The sequence below is a fragment of the Carcharodon carcharias genome, chromosome 31 (assembly GCF_017639515.1).
Source record: "Carcharodon carcharias isolate sCarCar2 chromosome 31, sCarCar2.pri, whole genome shotgun sequence".
In the NCBI taxonomy this organism is placed as follows: domain Eukaryota; kingdom Metazoa; phylum Chordata; class Chondrichthyes; order Lamniformes; family Lamnidae; genus Carcharodon; species Carcharodon carcharias.
The window spans coordinates 11,137,257-11,160,547 of NC_054497.1; the positions used below are offsets into that span (position 1 = coordinate 11,137,257).

Genomic DNA, 23,291 nt, shown 5'->3' on the forward strand with positions numbered 1-23,291 from the left:
TGGCGGCCTCGTCCCTCCCTGTCTGTGTAATCTCTCCTCCAAACCTGCAACAACCCTCCCACCCCCTCTCTGAACTCCTCCAATTCCGCCTCTGCCAAATGGTGAACCTCCATCACCGTGCCAACACCGGGGGGGGCCAGGCCTTCAGCAGCCCTGGACCCCCGAGCTCTGGAATCCCCTCCCTGCACCTCCCCACCCACCTCCGCCTCGCTCCCCCACCCCCCCCAATTCATGGTTCCCCTTAAAGGTTCCCCTTTCACCAAGTGTTTGCGTTGGGGCGTTTCTCTCCCATGTTTAAAAGGAGCCGCAAAAAAAAACGTTCTGGTTCCTTCCGCAGGTCCGAGTGGCGTCGAGATAAGCGACTGCCGTGCGGTTAGTTGTGGCTGGGAGAATCGAGGAGCCAGTTTGAAAAAATATATATAACAGGACTGACCCGACTGTTAAGAGCGAGAGACCCTCTCCCCACCACCACTTCACACACCTGAGGAGAGTGGGCGAGAGGCTGGAGAGACTCTTTCATTCCCGTTGTGATGCTGCCGTGTCTTTTTTCCTTTGTTTTCCTGTAACTCTGTGGGTTCCAAGACTGAGGTCGGGAACCACCGACGGTTAACCGGACAGAGCCAGTTCTGGCACAGGCCTGCGGTGACCCCTGCTCGACGTTTGAGGAGACGCATCGTCCAGTTTTGGGTTCTGAACGCAAATACTACGCTCAGCCTTCCCTCCCCCCCACCGTTTTCCTCCACCCAATTCGTCGTTTTAGGTTTTTTTTTTGTGCAAGTTCCAAAATTGTTTCTGCGCTGGAGAACGTTGCCTTTCAGAAGTTGGTCTTTCTTTTTAAAGAAATCCCCTTCCTCCTCCTGCGCTTGCACTTGGCATTCTTGTGCCCACTTCCCTCCCAGGTTCACCCGGTTACACCACAAAGCACAGAGCTCGTTGTCTGTTTGCCCGGGAATTGAACTCTTTGCCTTCGATCGACTGAGCTCAGGTGGGATTCCCAGACCCAGTGTTTAAGCAACAGGCTCAGGGGCATGAACAGACAACAGCTCGGAGAGAGAGAGAGAGAACTGTTTACATTACGTTGCTGTACCTGTCCTGGGAGTGTTAGATGGGGACAGTGTAGAGGGAGCTTTACTCTGTATCTAACCCCGTGCTGTACCTGTCCTGGGAGTGTTTGATGGGGACAGTGTAGAGGGATCTTTACTCTGTATCTAACCCTGTGCTGTACCTGTCCTGGGAGTGTTTGATGGGGACAGTGTAGACGAAGTTTACTCTGTATCTAACCCCGTGCTGTACCTGTCCTGGGAGTGTTTGATGGGGACAGTGTAGAGGGATTTTACTCTGTATCTAACCCCGTGCTGTACCTGTCCTGGGAGTGTTTGATGGGGACAGTGTAGAGGGAGCTTTACCCTGTATCTAACCCCATGGTTACTGCCTCTCGCTCCCTTGCATCTCTCCTGGAACAACTGGAAACCATCCTGAGCCTCGGTCTTGCAGCAGTTTGGATGGGTCCCTGACTGGCTGGGAGTGACAGTGGATGTTTAGTGTTAATTGACGCCTCTGTGAAGAAACAGTAAAACGTGTCCGTGACTGGATGGATCTGCAGACACTGCTCTGGTGAAAGTGCAGCATTTTCCGGATCTTTCAGCTGTTCTCTCCATCCCGCCCATCACAGGCAAGCGCACTGACCCTCTCCGGCCCTGCTCCCACACTCACATTAGACTGGGCACCGGATATTTTCGAGGGGCCTCGTTTTGCTCGAGTTGTTAATTTTAATGTTTTTATTTTTGAAATGAGTGGCGATCGCACCCCCCACCCACCCCCCACCCTTTGCGGAGTGGAGTCTCAGTCCAGATGGAGCATGTGTGTCCTGGACCCCCCAAGGACCCTCGATATCTAAAGAAGGACTTTCGGAGCAAGAATAGAGACCGTGTTGGGGGCCCTGGGGTGGGGGGGTGGTGGGGGGCGGGGGGGTTAGGGGGTTCCTGGGGCTGTCGAGGGGCAAATCTGTGGGAAGGAGGTGGGGGCTGGGGGGCAGCAAGAGAAGGGGAGTGAAGAGGAGACCACAATAAGGTCACTTAAGTCTCCACCCAGAGCGAATCAGCGAGTAGGACACTCACTGAAGCCGCCTTGCCCTGGGATCGCACTGTGCACGCCCTGGACTGGGCTATTCTGGGATGAGCATCCCAGGTCTGTCAGGGCCCTGGCTTCTCCTGTTGCCGATACCAGATCGTCTCAGCCAAGGCCAAGAACCAGTCTCCACACCCCCCCCCACCGCCCCACCTCCCGCCACCTCCCCACTCTGTCTCCCACCCCTCGGGACTGTCCCTTGTTTAAACACTGGCTCCACTCTCGCCCCTTTTTCTGAAATGTGGTCTGTTCAATCCTTGTTGAGAGTGTAAATTAAGCTTTGCTGTCAATGCATTGAGAATCGCTGGTTAAACCCTGAGGTGTTTTTTTTTTGTAAATGGATGTTTACTGTATTTATTTAACTCGTGTAATGTTCTGTCATTGTTCTGGAACATTCTTTGAGATTTTCTTGCTAATTTTTACTTACTACACCTGACGAGGAAAAGAATCTTCCTTTTTTATATTGTCCCAAACCTGCTCCATTGTCCTGTCTGTTTTTATTAATTTATTTGTGCTACACGCGTTCCCAGGTGAGTGCCATTGTATTTAACGTATTTACATAAAGGTCTGTGTCCAAACTTCAAAATATTCCTGGTACCTTTATTGGCAATCGTGTGTCTCCAAACTACAGTGATTCTGTGTTTCAATCCAGGCACCTTCCAGACCTCTGAAACTAGGAAAGATGCTCCACATGCAAATCTGCATCGAGCCCCTTGGCGTTCAGTGCCCACTGTCCCAACACCAATACCTAATGTCCAATTCGCCAGCCCCAGCAGCCAGTATTCAATGCCCAGCCTCCCGGTGGTCAATGTCCAATGTGCCCATTTCCCAGCAGTCAGTGTCCAGTGTCTCCACTGTCAGTGGTCAGTACCCAGCCTCCCACTGGCCAATGCCAAATGCCTCACCAGCAGTGCCAACCCTCTGATCAGTCAGTGCCCAACCGGCCCTGTCCCACTGCTTCAGCACCCCTGCAGCCTCGTCTGTTCTTTGTCCCCCTGTCCCAGCCTCTCGATGGTCAGTGTCCAGTTTCTCACTCCTCTCCACTGGACTCTGTCCGGTGACAGTCACCTGAAGCCTGAATTGGCGACTGGAGGGAGGGCATGAGGGTCGACCATGGGGTGCTTCACCTTCCAACCAGCCAGCAGCAAAACTCATTTCTGTCTCCCTCTACAACACCCCCCCCACAACCTGCTCACACACACACCTTCCCCCCCACCCCCCACAAGGTTCATAATATAAAACCGAAGCTGCTCCTGTCGGTAACACCTGACACTCGAGAGCTCACCAGCTTTCACGGGCACATTCGAAATGCGAGGCAAGAGGCTGTGGCCCTGTAAATGCAACATGCAAACAGCCACACAAACCCCCCCACCCTCCCCCAAAAGCTCTCAACTCGCAAGATCATCTGCAGGAGGAAGGCACTGAATAATTCAGTGACCCCTCCCTGTCCAAAGGGAGAGCGACCAAAGGATGGTAGCTCCGGGTGACACTCAGTGCTTCTCAGAGTGACATTGCAAGGTTGGTTTGCCCCTTCTCTTCACCCCCTCCCCCTGTAGGACCCACCTTCGCCCCCCACCACCCCCCAAGTCAAGAGCCCATGTGTTGCCTCTCTTTCCTCATAACAGACCTGTTGAATGAGAAAGATTATTTCGACAGTTAGTGATTAATTCAACAATGTCTCAGAGCAAGGGGCGCTCTGGGGGGAGATTTATCTTAAAGTACGTTCGTGGGTTGGGGGCCTCTCTGGCTGGGCCCAGCATTTATTGCCCATCCCTAATTGCCCCTTGAGAAGGTGGTGGCGGTGGTGGTGAGCTGCCCTCTTCCACTTGAACCGCTGCCGTCCCTGTGGGGAGACTCTTTTGAGCACAAACCAAACAAATCGAATTAAATGGGGAGGAATTAAAAGGCAGCCCCTTAAAGGGGAAACTGCAAAAAGGCAAAATTTAAAGGAAACTTAACAAACATTAAAGCAAAATGTGATCAAAGGGGTCAATAGAGCACAGAGGGTGTCCACGTGGTGTAGGTATACCCACCGTGCTGTTAGGGAGGGAGTTCCAGGATTTTGACCCAGCGACAGTGAAGGGACGGCCGATATATTTCCAAGTCAGGATGGTGAGTGACTCGGAGGGGAACTTCCAGGTGGTGGGGTTCCCATCTATCTACTGCTCTTGTCCTTCTAGATGGTAGAGGTTGTGGGTTTGGGCGGCGCTGTCGAAGGAGCCTTGGCGAGTTGCTGCAGTGCATCTTGTAGAGGGTACACACACCGCTGTCACCGTGTGTCGGTGGTGGAGGGAGTGAATGTTTAAGGTGCTGAACAGGGCACCAGTCAAACGGGGCTGCTTTGTTCAGCTGAGTTCATGGCAGACAACACAGTTTGTTAGGTGGCACCGCCATCCAGTGGCCGCAGGAGGCTACTGCTGTTTGGGTGAATGGGACAAGGAACCTGTGTGTGTGTGTGTGTGTGTGCGTGCATGCGCGCGTGCGCCTGTGAAAATATTGCTGTCTCAGTACAGACACCAGAACTTCATATTACACAGGATTTGCAGCACAGAACCTGGCCCTTCAGCTCAACTGGCCCATACCCTTGTTAATGCTCCGCATAAACTCCCTCCCTCTTCAACTCACCCCATCAGCAGAATCTATTCCTCTCTCTTGAACATTCCCACATTCCAACCACGATGATGATTCAGAAGTACGTCAGGAAAGTGCTTCAAGATGGCCAGAAGCTGTGAACGTGCTAAAGAAATGCTCGTTTTTCATTCATTTATCTTTCCCTTGAACGGGTCTTCGCTAATCAGTTCAACCACTGTGCGGCAGCGAGTTCTACATTCTCACCGCCCTCTGGGTAAAGAAGTTCGTCCTGAATTCCCAATTGGATTTATTAGTCACTATTGCATATTTATGGCCTTTGGTTCTCCTCCCCCCACCGCACCAAATGGGAACATCTCTACATTTATCCTATCAAGCACCTTCATAATTAAAAAAAATCAATATCTGTTTAAGAAAATAAGAACTAGGAGTAGGACAAGGCCATTCGGCCCCTCGAGCCTACTTCGTTATTCAATAAGATCATAGCTGATCGGATTGTGGCCTCAGCTCCACTTTCCTGCCATAACCCTGGACTCCCTTGTCGATCGAAGATCTCTCTCACTCAGCCTTGATTCAATGGCCCAGCCTCCACTGCTCTCTGGGGAAAAGAATTCCAAGGTTAACAACCCTCCCAGAGGAGAAATTCCTCCTCATCTCCAACTTAGATGGGAGACCCGTTATTTTTAAACTGTGTCCCCTAGTTCTAGATCACCCCCCCCCCCCCCACCACAAGGGGAAACATTGTCTCAGCATTTCTTAGAACCTTGTCTCAATAAGGTCACCTCTCATTGTCTTGAAACTCAAAAAAGCGTAGACCCAACCTGCTCAACCTTTCCACTTAAGACAACCCCTTCATCCCAAGATAAAAACAAAAAAACTGTGGATGCTGGAAATCCAAAACAAAAACAGAATTAGCTGGAAAAACTCAGCAGGTCTGGCAACATCGGTGGAGAAGAAAAGAGTTGACGCTTCGAGTCCTCATGACCCTTCAACAGAACTAGTTCTGTTCAATGGCCCAGCCTCCACTGCTCTCTGGGGAAAAGAATTCCAAGGTTAACAACCCTCCCAGAGGAGAAATTCCTCCTCATCTCCAACTTAGATGGGAGACCCGTTATTAGTCACGGGGCTGCTAGTTCTGTTGAAGGGTCATGAGGACTCGAAGCGTCAACTCTTTTCTTCTCCACCGATGTTGCCAGACCTGCTGAGTTTTTCCAGGTAATTCTGTTTTTGTTTTGTCTCTTCATCCCAAGGATCAGCCAAGTGAACCTTCTCTGAACTGCCTCCAATGCAAGTATACCTCCTTAAGGAAACCATATATTGGAGATTTAAGTTAACGTTTAAATAAGGAATCAAGAGATTATATAGAGAGGGTAGGAAGGACATGTTGGTTTGTGAATGCTGGGGAATACAGTTTAATAGCAGAATTAAACAGGTTATTTTTAGGATGGAGAGCTGGAACCCCCCTGGGATTCCACAAGGATCAGCGCCAGAGAATCATCTATTCACAACCGAAATGAGATGAAGGGACAGTATGTAATGCATTCAAGTTTGCTGATGATACAAAGCTAGGTGAGAAAGTAAGCTGTGAGGAGGACACAAAGTGTCCGTAAAGTGATATGGGACAGATTAAGTGACTGGACAAGATCGTTGTAGCTAGAGTAGAATGTGAGGGAGTGTGCAACTTTCCACTTTGCTGGGAAGCGTGGAGAAGTGGAACTTTCTGATGCAAATCTAGTAAATGTTGATACTTATAGGGGTTTGGGGCCCTTGTACATGATACACAAAGTTAACAAGCGGGTACAGAAAGCAGTTAGGAAGTTCTTTACAGCCATTACTATTTGAAGTGTAGTCACTGTTGTAATGTAGGGAATGCGGTAGCCAATGTGGGCACAGCAAGCTCCCATGAACAGCAGTGTGATAATAATCATTTTTAGTGAGTTCGGTTGAGGGATAAATATTGGCCAGGGCACTAGGGAGAACTACCCTGTGCTCTTGGATCATAGAATCTTTCACTTCCATCTCAGAGGGCAGGTGAGGCCTTGGTTTAACATCTCACCCGAAAGACAGCACCCCTGGCAGTGCAGCACTCCCTCAGTACTGCACTGGGAGCATCAGCCTGCGTTTTGCCTTTGAGCGCATCAAATATTGGGCTAGGCTTCTGCACAGCATTGCTTCCCAGTCAGGCTATAGGTGTTGGCTCTTTGGGGATTTCCCGGACTTGGACTGACCCGTACAGCCCAGGTTTGTTTCCTGATCTTGGCAAGTTAACATCTTGTTTTCAATCCACCGGCACCTTCCAGATGTGGGTCCAGGCTGCACCAACCACCTCCCGATCACTAGCTGGTGAGCCTTCTGCTGGGAAATAAATATCAGGTGCAGAAAGGAATGGGAACCTGCCTCCCAAAGTCAAATAGTCAGTCACTGCCACCAAAAGTCAAATAGTCACTCGCTGCCAAGGCTCATACAGGGTGAGAGAGAGGGAAAGGGGCCAGATGGTTGGCGAAACCAGCACCTCCAGGAAGAGTTGGAGAGAGTGAGTACAGATCAGTTTAATGAGTTCGGTAAACACTTGACAAACTGAGTCAGTGAACTTTATTGCAACGATGAACATAATCAACATTAAATTAAACGTTAACTTAAATACAGACCTTTTTTTTAAATTAAGACAAATCTAAAATAAATAGTTAAATAATAGTTGAAGGAGCCACTTAATTGTTTCCGTGGCGACTATAAAGGATGATTGACAGCTCCCGCCCCTCCCACAGGCGAATGGTTAGCCCCGGCTTCCTGCTTTAGGCCCCGCCCACTGCCCCCCCCACCCCCAAAACCCCAGGGGGGGGGGTCATGGGTCAGGGTGGGGGTTGGATAGGGGAGGGGGGGGGGGGGGGGTTGAGGGATGAGTTGCCTCTCCCGAAGAGGAGCCAGTGCAGCAGGAGGCTTGGTGATGAGGGATCCCACCCCCCTCCTCCCCGCCGTGAGACTGTAGTTAGACCCGTCCCTGAACAATCGGTCGCTCGCTCGAAGAGGTCGCCCCGCCTCCTGTGGCGAGGGAACCAGGAGCTGGTCTTTCAGGCACTCGTCAGCCTCTCGCTATTTCAGGTCAGTCCCAGGCCGCTGACCAAGGCCAGGATTTTACAGCCCCTCCCGCCCGGCGGGATTATTACGGACCTACCGAACTGAACGGAGATTTAACTGGCTCCCCGCTGAAGGTGGGGGGGGGGGTGGTGGGGGTGGGGGAGACACACCCCCAGGGGTGGTTGTGGGGGGGCCTAGAAAATCCTGGCTCAAGTTCTCCGCTATCCAATCCCTGGCCTGGATTTTACGCTCCCTGCACACCCCCCCCCCCCCCACACCCTCCACTGGCACATTTGAAGGCAGTTGAGTTGGGGGTGGGGGGCGCAGTGAGAGGGGGGGGGTTCTTAAAATAAAACGGCTGGGCCTGCCCACCGCCCAGTGCGACCTGAATCCCAATTCACAGTGGACGGGGAAGGGGTCACGCCCGCCCTACGGCCTATCGGGGCTGTTAAGAGGTCAGAGTTAATGGCCAGTTAAGGGCCTCGTTCTGCCCCCTGTTGCTATAGTACACACAGCAGGGGGAAGGCGGCAGACAAGCCGGTGCCTCTCACTGGGTGGGCTGCCAGCTGGGGAGGCAGAAGGGGACCCCCTTTGGGCCGGTACCCTGTGCCCACCCCAGGCACCCCCACCCCCCCGCCCAGATTGTAGCCCCCCCCCTTTTAAGCCTCCCCTTGGCATCTAAAACCCACCCTCCCCCCCACCCTTGCTGGGGTGTGCCAGGCCAAAATGCCCAGACTTACCTGAAGTCCAAGGTCCATGACACTTTGGGGCCTGTCTTTGGGGGCCTGTCTCTGGGGGCCTGTCTTTGGGGGGCTGTCACTGGGGGCCTGTCTTTGGGGGCCTGTCTTTGGGGGCCTGTCATTGGGGGCCTGTCTTTGGGGGGCTGTCACTGGGGGCCTGTCATTGGGGGCCTGTCTTTGGGGGGCTGTCACTGGGGGCCTGTCTTTGGGGGCCTGTCTTTGGGGGCCTGTCTCTGGGGGCCTGTCTTTGGGGGCCTGTCTCTGGGGCCTGTCTTTGGGGGCCTGTCATTGGGGGCCTGTCTTTGGGGGGCTGTCATTGGGGGCCTGTCTCTGGGGCCTGTCTCTGGGGGCCTGTCTTTGGGGGGCTGTCACTGGGGGCCTGTCTTTGGGGGGCTGTCACTGGGGGCCTGTCATTGGGGGCCTGTCTTTGGGGGGCTGTCACTGGGGGCCTGTCTTTGGGGGCCTGTCTTTGGGGTCCTGTCTCTGGGGCCTGTCTTTGGGGGCCTGTCTTTGGGGGTCTGTCTCTGGGGTCTGTCATTGGGGGCCTGTCTCTGGGGCCTGTCTTTGGGGGCCTGTCTCTGGGGCCTGTCTTTGGGGCCTGTCTTTGGGGGCCTGTCTCTGGGGCCTGTCATTGGGGGCCTGTCTTTGGGGGCCTGTCTCTGGGGCCTGTCTTTGGGGGCCTGTCTTTGGGGCCTGTCATTGGGGGCCTGTCATTGGGGGCCTGTCTTTGGGGGCCTGTCTCTGGGGCCTGTCTTTGGGGTCTGTCTCTGGGGCCTGTCTTTGGGGGCCTGTCTTTGGGGGCCTGTCTCTGGGGCCTGTCTTTGGGGGGCTGTCACTGGGGGCCTGTCATTGGGGGCCTGTCTTTGGGGGCCTGTCTCTGGGGCCTGTCTTTGGGGCCTGTCTTTGGGGGCCTGTCTCTGGGGCCTGTCATTGGGGGCCTGTCTTTGGGGGCCTGTCTCTGGGGCCTGTCTTTGGGGGCCTGTCTTTGGGGCCTGTCATTGGGGGCCTGTCATTGGGGGCCTGTCTTTGGGGGCCTGTCTCTGGGGCCTGTCTTTGGGGTCTGTCTCTGGGGCCTGTCTTTGGGGGCCTGTCTTTGGGGGCCTGTCTCTGGGGCCTGTCTTTGGGGGCCTGTCTCTGGGGCCTGTCTTTGGGGGCCTGTCTTTGGGGGCCTGTCTTTGGGGGGCTGGCTGTAGTCCCAGAAGCGGCCACTGCTCTGTTCTGGCGCTGCTGAGACTACAGAGGGCCGCAAGCCCCATTCTCAACCAACTGAGGCTGCTCCCAGCGTAATGCTGGGGCCTTCCAGAATGAGTTGATAGATTTTTGTTGGTGAGTATTGTTGGGGAAAATGGAGTTAAGCCGGGAAATATGGAGCTGAGGCGCAGATGAACCATGAACAAATTGAAGGGAGGATCAGGCTCAAGGGGCTGAATGGCCTCTTCCGCAGCTCAATCTCCCTCACTGACCCTGTCCGCCTTCCCAGTTCAGTCCCAGTCACGGGTTTCCCACTCGCATCAGGTGACAGCAGCCCTTGTCTCCCAGTAACTCCTCTCCCCTGATCCTCGTCTCCCAACCCTGAAGTCTTGCCCCATCTGTCACACTAACCTCAGGCCCATGGGTTCCCACCCACAGCCTGCCAACGTCAAAGAGGGCGGTAGGTTTCCCCACCGCCCCCCCCCCCCGCCCCCCAACAACAGGAGCTGGACCCTCTTTCAAGACCGGTCCATCCCCAAAGCCCCCTTGTTCATCACAAGTTTACATCCTGAATGTCCGTAGGTGTTCTAGAACGTTCCAGCTCTTCAGACTTCACAGGCTGGGGCAGGGTGTCCCTCCGTGCTCGGTGTAACCGGGTCTGTAAAGCAATCTCCACCTGCTCCTGACAGGCTTTCAAACACTCCTGGGGACAAAAGGAGGGACAGCGATTGGAGTTAGTGTTGAACTTTCTCACTCTCCTTGGCCCAGAGCTAATTCGGTACAAGTCATGACTTAATTAATTACATATCCATCAGTGAAAGCAAGGTTTGCATTTATATAGCTACCTCAGGACCTCTCAGAGCATTTTACAGCCAACGACTGCAGCGGTTCAAGAAGGCAGCTCACCACCACTTTCTCAAGGGCAACTAGAGATGGGCAATAAACGCTGGGCCCAGCCAGCGACACTCACACACCCCATGAATGAATAAAACATTTGTTTTTACGGCCAATGAAGTACATTTTGAAGTGTGGTCATTGTTGTAATGTATAACCGAAGCAGCCAATTTCCGCACAGCAAGATCCCACAAAATGTGACAACCACCAGATCATCTGCTTTTGTGATGTTGATTTGAGGGATAAACATTGTCCAGGACACTGGGGAGATCTTCTTCAAGAAATGGCCGTGGGATTTTTTTTTTACACCCAGTTCAGGAAACATGGGGCCCTGGGTTTAATGTCTCATCCAACAGACAGCACCTCCAACAGTGCAGCACGCCCTCAGTCCCAGCACTGGGGAGCTCCGATAGGGGCATAAGTCCCTGGCGTGTGAGGGTGGGAGGTTTGGGGAGAAAAGGAGAGGCAAGCAGAGAACTTCAGTTTTCTGTGCCCTTTCCAGGAGTGTGAGAGTTGCTGGAAAAGCCTCCAGATATGTGAGTAGCGTCTCAAATCTTGGACTGTAAGTGTTTTTGTGACGTTGTGTGTGCCTGCATGCCTTTGTAATGTAAAGGTGCAGGTTAACGTGGGACTGGAGAACAGCCCCGCCCATGGTATGATGTATGGAGTCACACGGCAATAGACCGAGAGAACAGCCTAGAGAGAATTCTCTGGAAGCAGCCTACCTGCATGGCAGCAGCACCATGCGTGACAGTAACCTGGGATTTGTACATAGTTTAAGATTAACAATAAATGGTTCGTGTTTCAACAATACAAAACTCAAGTTCTCATAATTGGGAGTCCACAGCAATGATGCCATAACAAAACATGTTGTGCAGCAGTGATAATACAGCAGTACGATCACCTCATTGAAATGTATAAAATTCCTAAGAGGGTTTGGCAGGATAGATGCCGAGAGGCACCTGGAGAGTGTGGAATGCTGGGTCGTGGGCTCAGGATAAAGGGCCAATCACGAGAAGTTTGTTCACTCGGGGGGTTGTGAATCTTTGGAATTCTCTAAGCCAGAGATCTGTGGATACTCAGTGGTTGAGTGTATTCAAGACTGGGAGCAAGAGATTTTTTTTTGAGGTAATTAAGGAAGGTGGAGAAGGAGCAGGAAGACAGAGCTGAGGTAGGGATTGAAGATCAATCCCATGGTCTTATCGAATTTCAGAGCAGGCTTGATGGGCCGAATGGCCTACTCCTGCTCCTATTTCTTGTGGCTCTGGGCTTTATGCAGAGTTAAAGAGTTCTGAGGATGGTGGGGAGGGGAGTGTCCAGCATGGAAAAGGGAGCCATCGAGGCCAGGGAAGGGCGATGGGCTGTCTTCTCTTTATTCCTTCATTGGATGTGGGCGTTGCTGGAAATACCAGCGTTTGTTGCCCACCCTCAGTTGCCCTTGAGCTGAGTGGCTTGCCGGGGCCATTTCAGAGGGGCAGTCAAGAGTCAACCACCTGGCTGTGGGTCTGGATTCACATGTAGGCCAGACCGGGTAAGGAGAGCAGATTTCCTTAACCTAAAAAAGGGGCACGAGTGAACCAGATGATGGGGGGTGGGGGTGGGGTTATTTTTTTAACAACGGAAAGACGGCCAAAGGAGCAGCCGGAAAGGACAAGTGTTAAAAGCGAGAGAGAAACCCAACCCAACCCAACCCTGACCCGACCTGACCCAACCCGACCTAACCTGACCCAACCCTGACCCAACCTGACCCAACCCAACCCAACCTGACCCAACCTGACCCAACCCAACCTCACCCAACTCAACCCAACCCAACCTGACCCAACCCAACCCAAACTGACCAAACCCAACCCAACCCAACCCAACCTGACCCAACTCAACCCAACCCGACCTGACCCAACCCGACCCAACCCAACCCGACGGATTCCGTTGCCGGTCACGGAGGGGGGTTGATGGCGATTGGCCCCCTGCCGTTATGGGTGGTGGGGGTTTCACCGGCCGTACTTACCGAGTTGCAGCGGATGGAGCGAGCGAGGTGGTCGGTGAGCTCCCGGTTGGCGAGGCGGAGGCCGGTCACGGCGGCAGCGAGACTGGCAGCGCCAATCACGGACGGCGGGTACGAGAGGAATTCGTAATCTGAAAGGAAAAGGGCCCACCCCCACCCACCGCGGAATTAGTTGTTTGACATTTTCATCCTTTGTCCCCATATCCCTGTCTCCTCCGGTCCGGCTGGTAGAATCCTGACTTTGTCCTTTTATTCTCCCCTGGGATGTGGGCGTCGCTGGCGAGGCCAGAATTTTCCGCCCGTCCCTAATCGGCCTTGAGCAGAGGGACTTGCTCGGCCATTTCAGGGGCCCGGTTAAGAGTCAACCACCTGGCTGTGGGCCTGGAGTCACATGGAGGCCAGACCGGGTAAGGAGGGCAGATTTCCCTCCCTAGAAGGGGAACCAAATGGGTTTCTCCGGCAACCGGTGGTAGTTTCGTGGTCACCATTACGGAGAATAGCTTCACAATTCTAGATCTGACTCATTGAATTTAAGTTCCACCAGCTGCCATACTGCGATTTAACACCGGGGGGCAGGATTTTGCCGTCGGCGTTTGGGGGGGTCGGGCCTGACAGGCTGCTGGACGATGACCTCGGGCCTGTGTCCCAACGTTATCGCCATTGACAGTCCATTTAACCTTGTTCAGGGCACTGACCGGCCAACCTGAAGGTCAGCGGCAGGCGGGTGGGTGAAGAGCCCAGGCGGCTTGCGCGTTTCTCAGGAGAATCTCGTCCACGGGGCGGGGGGAATGAGGTTTCCCCAAAGGGTTTTGTCAAATAATGAAGTAAATTTCCCAAACCCGTCCCAGCTCCATGTGACCCTGTCCCGCCCGGGGACACCTTTAACTCGGTTTCTTTCTTCACTTATCCAGAAGTTTCATTATCTCCGCGCCGCGGGGAGATTTCTGCACTTTTACACGCGCACAAGCGGAAAAGCCCAGGCCCCGACTCTCCCCCCACCCCCACACCCACCCCCACACCCACCCCCACACCCACCCCCACACCCACCCCCACAACCACACCCACCCCCACCCCCACCCTCACCCCCACCCCCACCCCCACCCCCACCACCACCACCCCCCCCAGGCCCCGACTCTCCCCCCACCCCCACCCCCACCCCCACCCCCACCCCCACCACCACCCCCACCCCCACCCCCACCCCCACACCCACCCCCACCCTCACCCCCACCCCCACCCCCACCCTCACAACCACACCCACCCCCACCCCCACAACCACACCCACCCCCACCCCCACCCTCACCCCCACCCCCACCCCAACACCCACCCCCACAACCACACCCACCCCCACCCCCACCCTCACCCCCACCACCACCTCCACCCCCACCCCCACACCCACCCCCACCCCCACCCTCACCCTCACCCCCACCCCCACCCCCACACCCACCCCCACCACCACCTCCACCCCCACCCCCACACCCACCCCCACCCCCACCCTCACCCCCACCCCCACCCCCACCCTCACAACCACACCCACCCCCACCCCCACCCCCACACCCACCCCCACCCCCACAACCACACCCACCCCCACCCCCACCCTCACCCCCACCCCCACCCCAACACCCACCCCCACCCCCACACCCACCCCCACCACCACCTCCACCCCCACCCCCACACCCCCCCCCACCCTCACCCTCACCCCCACACCCACACCCACCCCCACCCTCACCCTCACCCCCACACCCACCCCCACCCCCACCCCCACCCCCACACCCACCCCCACCACCACCCCCACCCCCACACTCACCCCCACACCCACCCCCACCACCACCCTCACCCCCACACCCACCCCCACCACCACCCCCACCACCACCCCCACCACCACCCTCACCCCCACACCCACCCCCACCCTCACAACCACACCCACCCCAGGCCCCGACTCTCCCCCCACCCCCACCCCCACCCCCACCCCCAGGCCCTGACTCTCCCCCCACCCCCACCCCCACCCCCAGGCCCCGACTCTCCCCCCACCCCCACCCCTGCAGGCACCGACTCTCCCCCCACCCCCACCCCTGCAGGCACCGACTCTCCCCAGCAGCCCCAACCCCTGCCCACACAGGCAGCGCTGAGCATTACCCGATACGCTGGGTGGGCAGCGGATCGCGAGTGGCGATTTGCTCCATGCCTGACCCCCGGCCCCTTCCGCTACAGGAAATATTCCCCCCTATGGCCCCACCGACCCCCCCCTACCCCACCCCCTTCACCAAACTGCCCCAGTTCCGAGGCGGTAATTGTGCTGGTCCTGGGCCTCGGAGGGAATTTACCCGGGTACCTATCGTGCAGAGTGCGATGAACGTCTCCGTGTGCCTGCGGACGATTTGCTCTTTGACCCTCGGCAGGCCCATGGCTCCTATTAAACGCTCCACAAACTCCAAGGCAGTCGGGGCTGCAATGTCCCACTGCAGTTTGTTCAAAAGCAGCAGCTCCATCGCCTGGAGAGACAGAGAGACTGAAGATGAAACCCGTCGGAGTGCGGAACCCACCGATGTTACAGGTGGGAATGTGGGGGAGCAGCCCAGACCCCAACCTCAGGACCTTTGACCTCCACCCCCACCCCCCACCCCCCCAACCCCCACCCCCCACCCCACCGGATCCCCTTCATCAACCCCCCGAGGTTTGACCCCCTGGTCTGTGCAGGGTCAACAGGTCTCAGCCAATGGGGGTTAGATTTGGATTGGGCGCTTCTCCTCCCCCTCCTCCCCCCCAACCCCCCCCACCCACCCAACCGCCACAACAGCTTAGGGAGGGGCAAATTGGCCTGAGAATGGCCTAGTGAAACTTGATGGAAATGTTCGCATGTGGATATTGTTTGTAAATGGGTGTTTATCTGTGTATTTGTGTGTGCGTATTGTGTATTTGTGTGTATATGTACTGTGTATGTGTGCGTATTTGTGTGTGTGCACGTATTATGTATTTGTGTGTGTGTGTGTATTTGTATGTGTGTGTGTGTGTATTTGTGTGTGTGTGTGTGTATTTGTGTGTGTGTGTATTTGTGTGTGTGTGTGTGTATTTGTGTGTGTGTATTTGTGTGTGTGTGTATTTGTGTGTGTGTGTGTGTATTTGTGTGTGTGTGTATTTGTGTGTGTGTGTGTGTATTTGTGTGTGTGTGTGTGTGTATTTGTGTGTGTGTGTATTTGTGTGTGTGTGTATTTGTGTGTGTGTGTGTGTATTTGTGTGTGTGTGTATTTGTGTGTGTGTGTATTTGTGTGTGTGTGTGTGTATTTGTGTGTGTGTGTGTGTGTATTTGTGTGTGTGTGTATTTGTGTGTGTGTGTATTTGTGTGTGTGTGTGTATTTGTGTGTGTGTGTATTTGTGTGTGTGTGTGTGTATTTGTGTGTGTGTGTGTGTGTATTTGTGTGTGTGTGTATTTGTGTGTGTGTGTATTTGTGTGTGTGTGTGTGTATTTGTGTGTGTGTGTATTTGTGTGTGTGTGTATTTGTGTGTGTGTGTGTACTTGTGTGTGTGTGTATTTATGTGTGTATTTGTGTGTGTGTGTGTGTGTATTTGTGTCTGTAGTGCGTTGTGTGTATTGTATGTGTGTGTGTGTATTTGTGTGTATTGTATGTGTATGTGTGTGTATTTGTATGTGTGCATGCCTCAGCTGGAGTATTGTGCCACAATGTTGGACTTCTAACTTCAGGAAGGATGTCAATTCCTCAGAGATGGTGCAGATGACATTTTCCAAAACGATACAAGGATGAGAGGCTTCAGTTACGTGGAGAGACTTGTAGAAGCTGGGATCACTCTCCTTACTGAAGAGAAGGAGAAGGATTGTTCAATAGAAGGACATTCAAAATTATGAGGGGTTTTAATAGAGCAGATCAGAAGAAACTTCTTTACTCAGAGAAGGGTGGAATTGTGGAACTCCGCACAGGGAGATATATTTAAGGGGAAAGCTGGATAAACACATGAGGGCGAAAGGAATAGAAGGATATGCGGCTATGATGGGATGAAGAGGGGTAGGAAGAGACTCGTGTGGAGCAAATACACAGACATAGACCAATGGTCCGAATCGTCTGTGCTTTAAATGCTCTGTAATCCTCAGTAAACCGTTTCCACTGTCAAGAGGGTCAGTAACCAGAGGACACAGATTTTTAACCATTGATAAAAGATCCAGGAGGGGAGATGAAGGTTTTTTTTGTTACACAGTGAGAGTTGTTGTGATCTGCGAGGCGTTGCCTGAAAGGACAATGGAAGTCGATTCAATAGCAACTTTCAAAAGGAAATTGGACAAGCACTTGAAAAGGAAAAGAAATTGCAGGGCTGTGAGGTAAGAGCCGGGGGAGGGAGACTAATTGGATAATGCTTTCAAAGAGCCTGCACAGACATGATGGGCTGAATGGCCTCCTCCTGTGCTGTAATATTCTATAATTATTCCTCCTCCACAGCATCCCCCACTTATCCTCAGACACATAGCTCAGGACTGATAAAGCTGATCAAAGCACCCTCTCCCGCTCCCTCACCCCACTACACCCCTGACTAGGATCAACAGTTTTATTTATTAAATCTTGTTGCTGATGATGTTGCCAATTTTCTGACGATCCAGCCCCACTTGTCCATGGTTGGGGGGATCTTCACGAAGTCGCTGCAGTGAAAGTGGCCCCACAGTGCTGTTAGGTTGGAAAAGGCTTTGGGGCCTAGAGAACCCAGGATTTGGGGCCTAGCGAGCCCGGGATTCCGGGCCTAGCGAGCCCGGGATTCGGGGCCTAGCGAGCCTGGGATTCGGGACCTAGCGAGCCTGGGATTTGGGGCCTAGTGAGCCTAGGATTTGAATCAGGCTCCAAGAAATTGCCCTGAGCGACTTACCCGCAGCTCCTCCGGCCTGGACGAGTGGGCAGTGTAGGCGCACACGGTTTCCACCGAAAGCGGGGAAGTTTCCCTCAGCTTCGAGGCCAGGAACAGACAAGCCGAGCCCAGCAACTGCAGCCTGGATTTCCCCAGCGGCACTGCCGATAAAAACCGGTCCAGGTAATTCATCGCCAGCGGGAACACCTCCTTCTCACATCTTTCCTCTTCACAAACCTGCAGTTTGAGGGACACAAGCCAGGTCGAGTTGGTCAACGACAACACCTGCATTTATATAGCACCATTAACATAGTTAAAAAGGGGCTTCAAAGGGGCATGCGACCAAATTTGACAATGAGCCACCTGAGGGGCTATTAGGGCCGGTTAGGCCACATTGAAGGAACGTCTTAATGGAGTGGAGCGGGAGGCGGAGAGGTATAAGGAGGGAACTCCAGAGCTTGGGGCCCAGGCAGCTGAAGGCACGGAAGCCAACGGTGGGGGCGGTTAAATCAGGAGAGGCTCCAGGAGGCCGAGTTGGAGGAGTGCAGAGATCTCGGCGGGTTGTGGAGCTGGAGGAGTTTACAGAGACAGGAGAGGGCGAGGCAGTGGAGGGTGTTTCCTCCCCAACACCCCCACCCCCCCCCTCCTCGTCTCACCTCTGTCAAAAACATGGATCATTCAGAACGTTGCCCTTACTCGGTGAGATGGTGGGATAATGGTAATGTCACTGAGCCAATAATCCAGGCTAAATGCTCTGGGGACCTGGGTTCGCATCCCAACACGAATAAGGACAGAAATCTGCTGTCCTTACCCATTCTGGCCTACGTGTGACTCCAGACCCACAGCCATGTGATTAATTCTTTAAGTGCCCTTTGAAAGGCCAGCAAGCCCCTCAGCCCAAGGGCAATTAGGGACAGGGGGAAAACAAAATGCCGCGTAGAGAATGCAGAATATAAAAAAGAGGATCACGTGACCAGGTCAGGCTGCATCAACGAGGCTTGTATCCCGTTGAGTGTTAGTAGATTGAGGAGGTGATCTGAATGGGGTGCTTAGGAAATGATTCAATAGGTTAGAGGGAGAGACTCTTTCCTTCAGTCACTGAAGGGCTGAGGGGGGGTAGTTGTGGGGTGTAGAAGGGAGGGGGTGAATGTAGTCGGTGATTTCAAAACAGGGGAGGGGGGAGGGGCATGTGTTTAAAGTTAGAGTCGGGGGATTCAGGGACACACTCAAGGAGCAGCTTTTACACAAAAGGCAAGTGGGCGTCTGGAACGTTTTCCCGGGGGATCCCAAAAACTGTTGGCCGAAGGCCCCCTTTTCAATGAATAATCATACACACCCCCCCACCCCACCAGCCCCCAATGAATGATAATACTAAACAATACTCAAATGTGAAGGTGCTCCATGTTAAAGAGCGTTTTAATAACGCTTTGAAAGGAAGGAAACATCAGTGAGATAGATGCTCCTAATAGGATCTGTCCAATGGTGGGGCCCTCGGTTGGAGAATAGAATAGGATAGCATTTAGGAGCAGCAGCAGGCCATTTGGCCCTTCGAGACTGCTCTGGCATTCGGTAAGATCAGGGCTGATCCGGTTGTGGCCTCAACTCCTTTCCTGCCTCTTCCCCCCCCCCACCAAACAACCTTCGGCTCCCTTATCGATCAAAAACCTATCTTAGCTCAGCCCCGAGTAAACCCATTGACCCAGCCTCCCTGGGGAAGTGAATCCCACAGGCTAAGGACCCTCTGAGAGAGAGAAATGCCTCCTGGGTGTTGGTGGGTGGTGGGGTGGAGGAGTGGACAGGGTGAGGACAGGAGCACAGTGGGGAAGCAGAGTACATTAACTCCCTTACCCTTGACCATGATGCCCTGGGCACTGTCCATCCCTAAGGCCAGTGAAACCCCATTGGGGGGGTGGTGGGGAGTCTGCCTGCCTCAGTTTGAGGACCGTGCCCCTCGAGGGGAAGTTCTCCCAAAACCTCAGGCTGCCCGGTTTAATCTGAACTTTGGAAAGAATCGGCAGAGGGGGCTGCTGGCCAGCCCAAGGTTTAGCCGAACGGAATTTGTTTTTGCCATGGGAGCCACATGGAGCTCGCTAACTCCGCAGATTCTGTCACACGCCCTCCCACTTCTAACCTTCCCACCAGGCTCAGCGGCCTTGCCCTGTTTAACCTTCCCCAATATTTCTCTCACTGATTAAGGGAATTAGGTATTTACCCTGCGAAAGTTTCTCAGGGCTTGGTTGGGGGTCGAGTGGGGTAACTCTTTCAACGAGCCAGCATAAACACAATGGGCAGAATGGCATCCTTCCATAGGCTGGAAATCCAAAACAAAAACAAAAACAAAAAAATACCCTTAAACCAGCTTCTATTTCACCCCTTTTCTATTTTGGCTCAGTTCTGCTGAAGGGTCACGAGGACTCGAAACGTTAACTCTGTTCTTCTCCGCCGATGCTGCCAGACCTGCTGAGTTTTTCCAGGTGTTTCCGTTTCTGTTTTTGACCTCCTTCCATGTTGAAAGGTGCATTCGCGTAGCGCCCTTCCACAGCCTCAGGGGATTCTAGTGCACTTTGCAGTCACCGTTGTAATGTCGGAAACACAGCACCCAATTTGCGCACAGCAAGCTCCCACAAGCAACAGTGTGATAAGGACCAGCTCATCTGTTTTTTTTCCCCTGACGTTGTTTGAGGGATAATTATGCAGCAGGACCACCGGGGAGTAATCCTTCCCCACACCTCCCCCACCGCCCCACCCCCAACCCTCCAATCCAGTTTTCTTCGAGATAGTGCCACGGGATCTTTTACATCCACCTAAGAGGGCAAGCGGAGCCTTTCGTTGAAGGTCTCATCCAGAAGGACCGCACATGCAGCTGTGCAGCACTCCTTTGGCGTTGCACCCCGAGGTGGCGGGGGGGGTGGGGGGGGGGGGTGTCAAGCATGGGCTTTGCGCTCAGGTCTCTGGATGTGGGACTTGAACCCACAACCTCTGAGTTAGAGGCAGGAACCACAGCCGACACCGTCTGATTGTGCGATTCGATTCTGCTGATCGAAGAAGGATAATCGCATGCCAATTCCAGGAGTTGACGCTTGATAACATCAGTATTTTTGGTCAAATTCCTAACTTTGCTCCCTTTCAGTGAGCGTAGTTCCAGCAGCTTATCCACTTCTGTCTCGATCGAAGCCAAATTTTCTCACCCGTTTGAAGCGATTACATTGACATTTTTGACGTGACATTTTTGGTATTTTTTTTTCATCAAATTTACTTGGCACAAAGTCCAACTGAACCCTGAAAAGTTTGTCTGGAATCACTTGGTGTGAAGGAGCGAGAGGTTTTGTGGGAGACGGTGGGGGGGGGGGGGGTGCGGTGGAGAGGGTGGCGTTAATGGGAATAGCGTAGGACAATTATCTAGCTCAACTGCGATGCCTTTTGCAGTCAAACAGCCAACGAGTATTCACTAGGTTTGCACGTGAACAGGCACCGTGGGGGGGGGTGGCGGGGTGGGGGGTTGTGGGGGTGAAGTCACAGGGGAGGAGGAAGAGGCAGGGAGAAGTCACCTTCTGAAAAGCAATTATGGCTAAATGGTTGCAGCGAGCAAATCGTTCCCTCCCGGAGGAACAGGGGGAGGCCATTCAGCCCCTCGAGCCTGTTCCGCAATTCATTTCAATTCAATTGTGGCTGACCTGTATCTCGCATCCATCCACCCACCTTGGCTGCATAGCCCTTAATCCCCTCGCCTAACAAAAATCCATCATTCTCAGTTTTGAAATTTTCAGTTGACACCCCCCCCACCAGACTCAACAGCTTGTTTTGGGTGGGAGGGAGCTCCAGATTTCCCCTCCCCTGTGTGTGAGGAATTGTTTCTTGACATCACACGCACCCCCCCCGCCCCCCCAACCCACCCACCCACCCACCCGAATGGCCTGCTTTGAATTTTAATGTTGTTCCTCCTTGACACGGACTGTCCGGCCAGAGGAATAGTTTCCATAGAACCGTAGAACACTACAGCACCGAAAACAGACCATTCGGCCCTTCTAGTCTGTGCCGAAATATTATTCCGCTAGTCCCATTGACCTGCACCTAGTCCATAACCCTCCAGACCTCTCCCATCCATGTACCTATCCCTTATTCTTAAAACTTAAGAGTGAGCCCGCATTTACCACGTCAGATGGTAGCTCGTTCCACACTCTCACCGCTCTCTGAGTGAATTAGTTCCCCCTAATGTTCCCCCTAAACCTTTCCCCTTTCACCCTAAAGCCATGTCCTCTCGTGTTTATCTCTCCTAATCCCTCTATCAACTCTTGAACGTCACCTGAAAATCGCCCACTTAGCTCATTAATTAATCCTCCGCACTCAAGCGAGTACGATCTTGTGCCCTTCGTGTGCAGAAGCGTGGAATGGTTACAGCACGGAAGTCGGACAGTTGGAACGCCGGCCAGGATTTTCCGGCCCTTATACCATCGTGGGCGGGGTGGGAAAATTTGGGGAACCACTGGCTTTCGATGGTTCTCCAACTTTTCCTGTCTCGCCCGCCGGTGTCCAAGCTGGAAAACCCCGTCCGGTTGTGGTCTGCGCCTGCCCTCTGAAGGAACAATTCGCCTGGTGTCTCCCCACCCCCACCCCCACCCCTGCCTCACTCAACCACCCACCCCAACAACCACCACCCCCACCCCACCCCACCCTTCTCCCCGTAACCTTGCGCACACTTCCCTTTCGGGTAATGACCCCCATTCCCTCTGCAACGCCTCGATTAGATCTGCCTCCACCTCACACTCAGGCCGCGCATTCCCGAATCCTAACCACTCGCTGAGGGGAGGTGGGGGGGGCGGGTGGGGGGGGGAAAGAGTTTCTCCTCGTGTCTCCGTTGCTGCTTTTAAGAATGGAAACAGAGGGAGTGCCCTGTGCAATATTACTACAGGTCCTCTATCTGTAAATCCAAAAGCCGAATGCATCTAAAAAAACTGTGGGTTTTCTATTTGAACCTTTAGCTTGGGAAGTCTAATTATTTCAAGAAGAAACTTATTTCAGGTCCCCTGTGTTTTATTATTCATCTTACTTTTCCAGCCATTTTCTTTTCTTCAGGCTGTAGCTGGCCTGGGCTGAAGCCATTGTAACGTATATTTATACGCGGTATCGCAAAACCGAAATTATCTGAATCCAAAACGCAGTCGGCCCTGAGGGTTTTGGATAAAGGATACTCGACCTGTGAGCGAGCGCACTGAAAAGACAAAGTATCTCGGCCCCGACATTCTCTGCTCCCCTCAGCACAAACCTCCAACATCCAGCCAGCCAGCGTGCTCCTCATCTGTGGCTGAATCTCCGGCTGTATCGACGGAAACGTGCCCCTGTTGGGCAGATATTTTTCTTCCGTCTCCAGGAGCTTGGCTAGAACGCGCTCTTGCAGCAAGCAGGGGTCTGTCTGGGCTTGGCACGCCCTTTCCCACCCGGTACACAGCACCACCCCCTCTCTTTCCATGTCCGCTCAAACTTTAGCTTGTAAACTCCGCAGCCCCTGCCTCAACCCCTCACTTATATACCCTGAGCCCCCCCACCACCCCCCCCACACCCCACACACACACACACACACACACAAAATGCACACAAAGTCCCTCCCTGTGGCCCCTGGACCCACTACGGTGGGGTGGGGGGGTGGGGGAGGTCACTCTGTGTCCAATTACGTGAAATAGCTACACACTCCTCTTCGTGGTGAATGGGCCCTAATGCCGGTCATTTAAATCCCGAGGATCTGGTTGGCTGTCTGAAGTAGATGCCCTCTCTCCTCTCCTCCCCACCGCCGCCCCCACCCCCCCATCACCACCCACCCCTCCCCCACACCCTGG

The 23,291-nt window shown here is 53.8% G+C and overlaps 2 protein-coding genes across 9 annotated transcripts in view; one reads left to right on the forward strand and one right to left on the reverse strand.

Moving 5' to 3' along the window:
* Positions 1-1,170, forward strand: part of ppfia3 (PTPRF interacting protein alpha 3) — a 241,101-nt gene extending 239,931 nt beyond the window's left edge. For all 8 annotated transcript variants that reach the window (XM_041178004.1, XM_041177994.1, XM_041178001.1 and 5 more), the window contains one exon: positions 338-1,170. The gene's annotated coding sequence lies outside the window, so the exon portion shown is untranslated. The remainder of the gene's footprint in view (positions 1-337) is intronic.
* Positions 1,171-10,275: 9,105 nt separating this feature from the next.
* LOC121271503 (G1/S-specific cyclin-D2-like) lies at positions 10,276-22,927 on the reverse strand. Its single transcript, XM_041177486.1, has 5 exons — positions 22,724-22,927; positions 17,482-17,697; positions 14,948-15,107; positions 12,622-12,749; positions 10,276-10,425 (listed from the first exon to the last, which is right to left on the reverse strand). The coding sequence occupies exons 1-5, from the start codon at positions 22,925-22,927 to the stop codon at positions 10,276-10,278; spliced, it is 858 nt and encodes a 285-aa protein (XP_041033420.1).
* Between the last annotated feature and the right edge of the window lie 364 nt (positions 22,928-23,291).